Source organism: Lissotriton vulgaris, chromosome 8, assembly GCF_964263255.1.
Source record: "Lissotriton vulgaris chromosome 8, aLisVul1.2, whole genome shotgun sequence".
NCBI lineage: Eukaryota > Metazoa > Chordata > Amphibia > Caudata > Salamandridae > Lissotriton > Lissotriton vulgaris.
Genome location: NC_141696.1, coordinates 742,879,610 through 742,891,648, shown reverse-complemented (window position 1 = coordinate 742,891,648; position 12,039 = coordinate 742,879,610). Strand labels below are relative to the sequence as shown.

Below are 12,039 nucleotides of genomic sequence, written 5' to 3'. Positions count from 1 at the left end.
AATATTTATACCTGACAGGTGCCGGGTTTGACGCAAGTTTGCTGGACATAAGACGTCAATTAAAGATGTCACTAGGAAGTGACAGTTATCAGTTGCTCATTAGAGTTCCATTACTAATCAAAACATAACAAGCGGGGATTTCCAGGTTTGCCAAGTTTTTATCTTGTTGAAGAACTCGGAGTGTTATCTAGGAATATCAGATAGTGACTGCTGCTCTGTCATTGCACTAATTGGTCGCAAAGGAAGTAGCAGAGAGTCATGCTGGAATGTGGCTCTGTTCGTGTGAGGCCAGAGATGACTTTTCAGAAAATCGCACTTGAACGGTTATGCCAATATAGGGAATAAATGGATTTATAGCCGTATAGGGGCATAAGGTCACAGTATCGATCAGGAACCTAGATAAGCACGCAACAGTGGTAAAGCCTCCTTCAAGCTGCAGCTTGAGGCAGGATAACCGCGGGACATCCAACTCTTGATTTATAAAGCGGCCCAACAAAAAGCGTCAGTGACTGCCAGCCAACAGTCAATAAACCAGCAAGGACTCTCGTGGACCTCTTTACTTTTTCCTTTGTCCTGGCTGTTATTTTGCTGCTGTTCTCGGCCGCTTTTCTCTGGACCCTGACCCGCCATCTTGTCCATTCGATCCTCAAATGTTTCTTCCCTTTTCTGTTCTGCCTTTTCTCCATACATTTGTATCGCTCCCACCCTCCCCTGGTGCTGTGACTGCGTCCTCCCTCCGACTCCACTTAATGGAACTCTGGTTTCCTGTTTTTTTGGGGTCTTGACCTGAGAAAATCTACTATTTGTGTGTATATATATATATATATATATATATATATATATATATATATATATATATATATATATATATATATATATATATATATATATATATGTATATATATATATATATATATGTATATAGAGATAACTCTAATCACTAGTATATGCAGTAGACGTTTGTACTCTCTACCATTCCTATGTGACTCTTAAAGTATATCCATTTGTATCTCTTCCTTGAGTGACTTTACTACTTGTACATTTGCAATTTTTTTTATGTTTGTATCTCCTCCTTGTGTGACTTTACATCTTGCACAACAAAACATAGCATAGCATAACAAAGCATAGCATAGCATAACAAAACATAGCATAGCATAGCAAAACATAGCATAGCATAACAAAACATAGCATAGCATAACAAAACACAGCATAGCATAACATAACAAATCAAAGCATAGGATAGCAAAACATAGCATAGCATAGCATAACAAAACAAAACATAGGATAGCAAAACAAAACATAGCATGGCATACAGCATTACTCAGCACCACCACAGCATTACTCAGGGGCACCACAACATCACAATGCGCTACCACAGCATCACTGAATGCCACAGCATCCCTCGTTCACCATCACAACATCACTCAGCGCCACCACTGCATCAATCTGTGCAACCATTCAACAACAACTGGTTCAAATATGTTCTCTCAATGTTTCAAGCTTTATTACAAATGTAACAAAAAGATGTTAATATTTCACTTCTGTTCTTGGATTTTCGTCACAATAAAATACACTGAACATAATCTTCACAAAAGTTATTTACAAAGGTTTAAGCTATTGCCATTATAAATTACAATAACATTTATGTATTTATTTAAAAAAATTAGAAGCCATTGTTATTTGTAGTCACGTAAATACAACCCATATTGCATTACAAATGCTATAGGTGTCACATTTGCGAAAGTTATAACTATTGGCATTGTAAATGACAAAGCTATTAATTTCGCTATTTTCAAAAACAAAACCTAAATAAAAAATGTGTCATTTACAATACCAATAGCTCAAACTTTCCTAATGCGAGACCTATTGCATTGTAAATGCTTGTCTTTTCCTTCTTAGGTCTGCTAAGTTTTCTTTTCAAGTAACTCTCGCTAGAGGGGGCATTGAACGACGGGTGCGGGATACTTCATGCAATAAGTTCAGAATGTGATGATTATAAGTTTTGTAAGTCATGGACCTTGTGACTAAGCTGTCACCTACATGTGAGTTCTGTAACTCTGGGCTTATTCTGACAATTGTTGCAACTCTGTATCAATCTCAGTGGAAAATCCAATAAAACAGAATTTGATATAACTTAATATAATTTAGGATACTCGTACAGGCCTGGCTTTTCTCGCTAAACCTACCCCTAGCCTCTTCATTTGCTTTATTTAAAGCTGGTTCAAACACCCTTTACTGTAACGACAGAAAACTCTGTTTAACTTCGCTTTACTAATGTCTATAAATGCATTCTTTACTTCCGGAGTAAATGTTCCGGTCTAGTACATTTGCCTGCTGCCCCTGCATCCTCTTTTCCTCCCTTCATCTAAATAAAGCGTATTAATTTGTTCCAGTCAAGGCATGTCAGTTTCCTTGACAAAGACTTGGTGAAGAAGAGAATGATGTCTTCAGTTGCATTTAATAAAGCTGTGAACAGCTGGTCTGGGCTTTGATCTGCATCGGCTATTGTTTTCATAAATTGTAGTTTACATTTCTTTAATTCAGAATATAAAGAATACTTTTAAGTTGCATTGCAAACAGGCTAATGATGCTATTTGTTTAAAGAGCCCAGTACCTTACCATGTTGTCTCCAACAGTCTTTTTTTGTTATCATTTTCGAGTTAAATATAGAATAAACAAAATGGGGGAATAAGAATGGAATAAACTACCTATTGCAGTAAACTCTTTGGTACAATCAGTCTCTTTTTTTCTTACTCAGGTTTGCGTTTGGGATGCAGAGCTGCGGGAACTTCGAGCGGAATGCTACATTCAGGAAGGGGAGCTTGGCAAAGCCATCAGTGACTTGAAAGTAGCTTCAAAACTAAAGAACGACAACACAGAAGCCTTCTATAAAGTCAGCACAATATACTACCAGCTTGGGGACCATGAAATGTCACTCAGGTAGTTTGCCAAAAAAACCGGACCACACAACTTTCCTGCAAAACCAATACATGTTTTCAAATGCAGGTGAAATGGTTTCACTAAATGGATTTAAACTTGTTTATTGGTCCACATAAAAGGTACCTGTTGTCAGTACATATCCCCACTGGAGCAATGCTGCCCCTTAGGCCATTTCCAGCTAAGGCAGCAACTAACACCTGTTGGAAAACTCCCACTTCAGAATTCTCCCACATCAAATGTGCACAGACCAGGACAATTGTATGACATAACAGCACACATAAAAAACACAAGGAGATGATGGACAGAGTGCTGAAACTTTTCAGACACTCATTCCCAGTCACAGATCTGGGTTGAATCTATCATCGTTTAGCTCATTTTGCCACCCCAGTTCATCCCAGCTATATGAAAATCAGTTTTGACCCTGTGCCTCATGGGAACAGTCCAGCCCGAACTGCCAAGCCTGATCTTCCCTGGACCGGAATCAAGCATCCTGGGACCGGTTTCGGGGTAAGACCCCTCATCAGCCAGGATAGCTTGACTCCAGTGGCAAAGTGAGTAAGGAACCCATGTCTGGGCATACCCTGCCAAATTAGGGAAAATAAAGCAAACACAGGGAGATGATGGACGGAGCACTTAACTTTTCAAACACTCACCCCCAGTCACAGATCGGGGTTGAATCCATCATCGTTTTTTAGCTCACTTCGCCACCCTAGTTCAGACCCACCCAGCTATATGCAAACCAGTCTTGACCCTGTGCCTCATCATGCATCATTAATTCTCATTACGCCAGAGGCAGGTGCCTTAATGCAGGGATTGTTGACAATAATGCCTGGGTGAGCCCCATCAAGCTAGAAGTGCCTACAGAGTATGCCCAGACTGGCCATTATTAAGCAATGGGTAAGATGGGCCAGATCGTGCCAGTGATGGACCCTGTATGCTTGGATGGTAGGGCACCGAATGCTTGGCTGATTAGAGATTCTAGGAGTCTGTTGCTACTAGGGAGGGACACTGTCAGCCAGGAGTATCACTACTCCAGGCATGCTTTGATTGTGTGGCTTAGACACCCTCAAGCTCCTCTCTGTAGTGGTGCACACACCACAGACCTCCGCCACCTTCAACATTCTAGGAAGTTTTGTTTTCTTGCCTGTCCCTTCCACTGCTGTGGCGTTTCTCAACATGGCTGCTGTTTTGTCTGTGAAGCAGTGGATCATTATTTAAAAATATTTGTACTGATCCATAATGGAAAACTCAAGCTGCTGAGGATCAGAACAAGGTAAGTATTTTTTCTACTTCTTAAAAAATGTCTTGGTGCCAATCAGGCGTTTTATAGGCATTAACTCTGTTGATAATTTTAAGATCGTATACAGGACTTCAATCATGGTGACATACCTGTAACCAGCACTTGTGACTCCGGATTCTGTACATGACACCTTTCTTCTTTGGTGTGAATGATGGCACTAGAAGATATAGCTCCTTAAAAGCTAAGAAATATGCAATAAACATTGGCAAGGGTGTTTTCGAGCTTGGTGATGGCACCTCAAGTAACTCAGCCCTGCTTCATTAATATCATAACTTAAACATCTGGCTAATTCATTTCTACTAATGGGCCCAGATCTTTAATCCCCTGGAGTTCTTTCTTTAGTGGCGGTGCGGATCACTTGTCATTCACCTATGAGACCACATAGTGTCTGCCAGTAGATGCAAAGGTAATGCTCACAGATGCACAAGTACTCCCTTTACTAATACCGCGATTGGTTTTGTAATCATTTTTTGCTAGCTTTTTATTAATCATTTGCAGTGCATATTGTGAAATATAATGAATTTGTTTTCACATCATACCCATCATACATAACCAAAATGTAATTAATCAGAAGTTAAACTCCCAGCCAGTCTGTTGCTGTATTTGTAAATGCTTTTTGTATTAAAGTGCATCCTCCTGCCTTATGAGCTAAATGTTTCTCTTTTCTCTCCTCTTCTTTGTGGAAAAAAGTGAGATACGCGAATGCTTGAAGCTAGATCCAGATCACAAGGCATGCTTCTCACATTATAAGCAAGTGAAGAAACTAAACAAGCAAATCCTTTCTGCAGAGGCGCTCATTCAGGGAGGCAGGTAAGGAAGCTGTTGTTTTGTCGCTGAATATAGATGGCTTTGCCCAGCAGGCTCCTACTAATCTCTTTTTCAAGCATTTACCAGGTGCAGCAGACAAGGTTGTTAGCCAAAGTGGTGTGAATTGTGATAAACTATTCTCCCAGGCTTGACACCAGACTAAATATCTTATGCTGCCCCAAACCAACTACTCTGGTGCTAATGGTTGTTTCAGATGGCTTTGTGTGTCAATCCAAATTGTCAATGGTAATGGTTAAATTGAGTAGGGGGTCATGCACTAACTTAATCCATATCCATATTATGATTACCTCATTGAATAAGGGCCAATATCTGAATCTACCTAGTACAATAACTAAAGATCTTATAGTGGATTTGAGTTGTGCTTGAACAACCTTACCAAAGTTGATGACCTTCTGAGTTCGTCCAGAAACATAGTTTAGAGGGGCTTACTTAACATGACCGGTGCATTTGTAGATTGCACGTTCACCCCAAGGGGGTAAGTCTTGTCACTTTTTACAGAAAGTAGATGTTTATGGTTTCCCAACTGAAACTGTATTCATTTTATCAACCACAGAAATGTGAAAGGTTGAGTAGAGATACCGGTATTTGAACCTGTGGTGTTGGGTTCAAATGCAAATTCAGGGAGTAGCTGCATGAATCCAGCTAAGCCACCATCATTGGCTACATGACTCTTAGTTGAAGAATGCAGAATCTATCTTGGTGCACCACCACTACCAGAAAAGATAAAGGGTGAAGGGTACAGTAGGCTTACAAAGGAGGGGGATTAATCCCATACATTATGGAAAAGTGAGAACACAAAGTACTTTGTTGAAGAAAAAGAATAGTATTAAGTCACTTTGTGGGATGAGGCGGTGCTAGTACTGAGGCATTGGATGAGAACTGTAGGAGTTTTGTCAAAAAGGAGGGACTAGGGGCACTTGTAGGTCCAGCATATGTGCCCCCAGAGGAACAAGCAAGCAACTATGGTATGCAGTTCCTTTTAGAGAGAGTAGAAGAAAAGGACTAGTCGGTCTAACACACTAACCCTATGGTGGAGACTGTGTCTGCCAATTTGGGATTTGGGGCCCTCTCACACCCGGCTGGGTGTCATGCTTCATCATAGGGCATGCTCCCTGTGAGGCCTACGCTGCAATGCCCGACGGTAATATTTGAGGAGTCTTCATCGGAGATCTTTTCCTCCCAAGCCGTTAGGTGCAGTGTGGGTATAGGGCATCATAGTGTAGATGTGGGTGCAGAATGTGAGGAAATATGCAGCTAAGACTAACATGGGGCACAGTGGTACTCCAAATCAAATTTAATCAGTGAGTCCACTGGTCCCAATTAAAATTAGAAAGGTATGCCACCACTGGGGTAATGGACAGTGGTGGCTACGGAATAGAGGTCGGCATGTTTTTTGCCCAATGTGTCAGGAGCATCACATGGCCATTCTTCAGGACCAAATGTCTACTATCTACACATTGGTTGGTTCCAGTGTTCGTGTCAAGTGTACAACAAGCACTTAAGTGACCTAGCAATGAAGTACCTTATATGTAGACCGACCTAAAACATAAAATGGAAAGGAAAACAACATAAATCCTAAGGAACAACATGAAAAGCAGCCTCTGGGGAGACACCATGGTCAGGTGGTTAGTAGAACTGATAAGTGACAAGCGCTGTGGAAAGGAAGAAACAATGTGGCAAACATTTGGCACATCTAAGGACTGAAATAAATGTGGTGGTTAAAAAACCACCATGGTTAATTTGCAGCAATAACTCTCCCAATTTGGGCAGCTCACTAGCTCCTTCGAAAGACTGACGGAGGTTATGTTAATATTATTAACTTCCTAAATTGGCAGGGTCCACCTTTGAGTGATAGCACACTTTCTTTTCACAAGCAGAAGATCCTTAAACAAAGTGGTTCTTTTCAATGCCAGTGACCACTATGACAAGGTGTCTTTGAGACCAAAAGTAATTTTGCTTTTAGCCAATGTTTTCTTTTTTCATACTGATGAGGGCCTAGCAGCTCACCCTACAGTAAAGGTTTGCAAAATGATGTCATAACAAAACAAGCTTTGACAAAGCCACAAGACTTGCAGCCAACAACAGACCACTTGGCTATGCCAATACTTGTTAAATATGAATCTCAGTAGTCTTGCCTACTGTGTGGCTTCCTGTTCTAGACACAACCGACATGTAGCTAATATTGTTCCCAGACAATCTCTTTTATTTGGCAACTGGTTCTCTGGCTAATTTCTCAGTTTTCATTGATCCCTTGTGTCTATGGCCCCACTGGAGGATGTGGTTTCACCTTTCGGGGTGAAAATAGTGACCTATGCGGACGACACCCAGCTTGTCGTCTCGCTATCCCATCAGGAAAATGCGGCAGAAAGATTTGGGTGCTGTTTGACAGGTATCATGGCTTGGATGACAGAATCACGGCTGAAACTCAATGGGTCCAAAATGGAACTTATGATGTTGGGTAACCTTTCCACCTCCCTTCCCAAAACCATGTGGCCCCCCTGTCTGGGTGAGGCGCCCCAACCCAAGAATGAGATTAAGAGCTTGGGAGTATGGCTGGAGCCCGACCTGACGTTCAGAGTACAAACTAAGAAAGTGGCAGGGATCTGCTATGGTTTGTTACGCTCTGTCCGGAAGGTGTTGCCTCTTCTTCCCTTCAGTTCAAGGAAACTCCTGATTCAGGGGCTAATACTGTCAAGGTTGGACTACAGCAACGCCTTGCTGCTCAGTGCCCCTGAATCAGCCATTAACACCCTCCAGCGAGTACAAAATGCGGCGGCCAGGGTACTGACCGGCACGGCGAAAAGAACTTCGGCCAAGCCCGCTCTCAGAGCACTCCATTGGCTCCCCATCCGGGAGAGAGTTAAATTTAAATTTAAATTTAAGGCCCTTTCCATCGCCTTTAAGTCTCTCCAGGGAATGGCCCCCCCTATCCTCAGGGACCTTATATGCCCCTACAAGTCCTCGCGTTCCCTCCGCTCTGACGGGAGCAATTTACTGACCATCCCCAGAGTAAAGAGAGCTCGCTCAGGAGGCAGGAGGTTCTCTGTGAATGTAGCCAAGACCTGGAATAATCTTCCTGCCGCTCTCCGTCTGGAACCCTGTCTCCAGAAGTTTCGGAAATCTTTAAAGACATTCCTTTTCCCACGAGGAGTATGAGTCCGTTGTCTGAGGATCTTAGAAGCTAGCTGTGTGTATCAGCGCTGGGACGCTCTTGGGCAGCCATGCGCTTAAGAAATCTAATTTCATTTCATTTCATTTCTATTTACCATCTCTAGTCTGTTTTAGCTTATGTTCTGGCATCCATCAAAGGTCCTCCCTTACTTGCTTTCGCCATCAAATTGAGTGCTGTTGTTGGATCATGTTTGGTCTATGGCAGTAGTATATGACAGGCCCTTTCTGCATACCTTCTATATAATGTGCCTCTAGAATAGTGGCATGTGCACTTACCAAACTGGTAAGTAAAAGTGCATCCCTTCTGCCCCTGGAACCCTCAACTCGCGCCATATTTGCAAGTGAACAGTATTTAAATCACTTTACAATATTTTGGGGACAATCATTCAGTACTAATACCATCCTTCTGGAATGGTCATCCACGTTGTGCCTAATTACATAATAAATTACTCCAGTTAGTGCTACTGCAGATGTAATGTTTAATAATGCTGTGGTTTCGTTGTTACTACTGTATCAACCCAGTGCTGGTTGCAGAGCTCCTTCAGCGCACAATGACTTAACTCAATGACACAGGCTTTTCTATCAAAGCACAGAAATTTTACTTCAATCCTTGGCTCCCATACCAAGGGAAGCTTTTGGCGCAACAGTTAACCCCGTTGTATGCTGGTAAATTCAGTAAGCTTACTTCAAAGTTGCTGCTCTCTAATAATTTTGCTCTCTACTGATGAAGGGCTAAACTCAGAAACACATGTCTACAGATAACAGCACTACCTATGCCAACTTTGGTGAAAAACTACAGCGACTTTGACGAAATCATACTGCATTTATCAGAATACACTGGGGTTAACTGTGCTGGAATGAGAGGCAGTTTGCCCCCTTCCCCCTTGTGTTTAAAAGAGTCTCTTTAGCCAACGAGCTGACAAGCTCACCTGGAATGCACCTGTGTACCTGTGGAGTGGTACTTTCGACCTGTGAAGACTTGGGCAGCATTTTAGCAACCAATACTGAGAAGGAGTTCCCTTGAATAAAATATTCAATAAAACAACTTGGTTTACAAATCAATTAGGACAATAAAGTTAAGAAAATTGTTCACAATTTATTAATATTACAAAATATGTTAAGAAACACAAGTGGGCAAAAGCGCCACTGTACACAAATAAAAACAAATAAATTGGAGGAAAAATTGTTAAAACGTTTTTTTTACATACATGGAAATCAAAATCGACCAGCAATACTGGTCACTTTTATATGACTGGCTTCAGTTTATCGGTTTAAAAATCCTGCAGATAAACGTGATGCGTTTGGCAATATTGCAGTCCGGACCGAAACCAGAGAAGCAGGCAGTTCTCTTCGGCCGAATAGTGAAACAATTGTTTCCGCCGGGAGGACAAGACGAAAGCGCCCCTGGTTTCCACTTCTTTTAAAAAAGAAAAAGATGCTCCTTGACGAGCAATATTGCCAAGCGCATCACGTTTATCTGCAGGATTTTTAAACCGATAAACTGAAGCCAGTCATATAAAAGTGTGAAGGAAAACTGATGTCAACCTACTTATCCTAAAGCGCACATTTCCACAACTAAACGTACAGGGAGTTTATCCAAAGAAGAATTTAAAGGGTGATCGTTTTTGACCCCAGATACACGACAGACAAAATATAGAGTCTTGATAAAGGTGGTCCAAAACTATTTCAACCACCGAAACGCGTCGACGCATTTTCAAGTATAATTCTTAAGACTCGGATACCTGCGTTGATACAATATAAAAACTGTGCACAGCACATGGGTATCACATTGAGTTTGAATATACACCTAGTACTGTACAATTGGATGTCGTACTGTTGTCTGTTCCCCCTTCCTTGTATCAATATTGCTGGTCGATTTTGATTTCCATGTATGTCAAAAAAACGTTTTAACAATCTTTCCTCCAATTTATTTGTTTTTATTTGTGTACAGTGGCGCTTTTGCCCACTTGTGTTTCTTAACATATTTTGTAATATTAATAAATTGTGAACAATTTTCTTAACTTTATTGTCCTAATTGATTTGTAAACTAAGTTGTTTTATTGAATATTTTATTCAAGGGAACTACTTGTCAGTATTGGTTGTTTAACCCTACTTCCATTGAATTTATTTAAGGGGTACCTCTCACTTTGTTTCATTAGCATTTTAGCAACCCCAGATGACTTTTCTCTGGTACATCTGCTCTCTACTTACTGATGAAGTGCTAAACCCAGAAACACATGTCTAGAGAGAACAGCACTACCTGCACGAACTTTGGCGAAAAGCTACAGCAACTGTGAAGAAAGTGTACTATATTTACTAGAATGCAGTGGGGTGAACTGTGCTGGAATGAGAGGCAATGTGCTCCGTTCCCCCTCCCCTTCGCACTTGATGAGTTAGTGCTGTATCACTATAAGATCCCAAAGTATGTAAATGTGTTGCGTGCTGTCACTGTTACCGTCACCTCTGGCTCTCTCAGTTCCTCTCTGCCCCAGTGGGCTGCAGAGACTGAGGAAAAGATTCCAAACCGTTCTGACACCTACATTAGTATGATGGACAATGTGCCAGAAGAATATGTATCCATCAGAAGTATTGTTACCGAAATTAAGTAACTTTTTCTTTCATTCATATTTTCATTGATGGTCATTTCATTTGCTTTTGACCAAAATGCATACATTATTCTCTCCACAACAAGCACTATCTTCACAGATATTAGCTATAATGAAGAGAGGGATGCGTGGCGGCTCTTGATAGCATTAATATCATAATGGCACAACGTATATGGCATTGTAAAGGAAGGGGTACAAAAGGGGGTGGTGATGGACGGAGCATCTGAATCAATCAAACACTCACGCCCAGTCAAAAGATCTGCGTTTAATCCATCACCGTTCTTTAGCCCACTCTGCCACCCCAGTTCAGACATGGCTATATGCAAATCAGTCTGACCCTGTGCCTCATGGGAACAGTCCAGCCCGAACTGCCAAGCCATGTCTTCCCTGGACCAGAAACAAGCTTCCGAGGACCGGTTTCTGGCATTCCAGCCGTCTTCAGTCCGGCTTGCTTGAATCCAGTGGCAAAGTGAGCAAGGGACTCACGTCTGAGCATACCCTGCCACACTTATGGCGGCCAAAAGCGGTACAAAAGGGGGTGGTGATGGACGGAGCATCTGAATCAATCAAACACTCAGACCCAGTCAAAAGATCTGGGTTTAATCCATCACCGTTCTTTAGCCCACTTGTAAAGGAAGGGTCACTGGATCACGGATTTAGGAGCAACAAATTAAGATATGTTGAGTCACGGATTAGATATGTCTTTGGACAAAACTAAGTTGTAAATAACATAGTTCCTGATTTAAAACGAAGTCTCTTTACTCCCAATAGTGGTGATGTAGCCCAGTGGGTCTAGGTAACATGACATTGCATGGTAAATGGGTTTCTTTTTGGTTTAAAGTTTTTGATGAAAAACTTTAAACATATAGGTTGTTATATTTCACAACCGCTATGTTAATAACATCGAAGGTGATTATTTAACTTCTCTTCTTTGGCTAGCAAACGTTGGAAGTGACATTGGTCGGGCTATATGACAGTCCGTTACATAAAGATTCATGATACTTAGATATTGAAAGTCTCAACTACTTTTATCTGCTAGGGATTGCCTAACCAAAAGAGTATAATTCTGATTAGGATTGGGCAGAAAAATTAAATTGTCTTTAGCCATTAACTAGATTTCTCCTTTTGGCATAGGTATGTTCCTTGAGAATATATTCCACTTGTTCATGTACCGCTTTGTCTCTTTTTGTCCTG

General features: G+C 41.4%; 1 protein-coding gene across 1 annotated transcript in view; it reads left to right on the top strand.

The window, feature by feature from the left end:
* DNAJC3 (DnaJ heat shock protein family (Hsp40) member C3) overlaps window positions 1–12,039 on the top strand; it is a 251,087-nt gene that overhangs the window by 132,563 nt on the left and 106,485 nt on the right. The window contains exons 6-7 of the mRNA XM_086934645.1: window positions 2,759–2,940; window positions 4,931–5,050. Coding sequence (XP_086790771.1) covers window positions 2,759–2,940; window positions 4,931–5,050 — 302 coding nt within the window. The remainder of the gene's footprint in view (window positions 1–2,758; window positions 2,941–4,930; window positions 5,051–12,039) is intronic.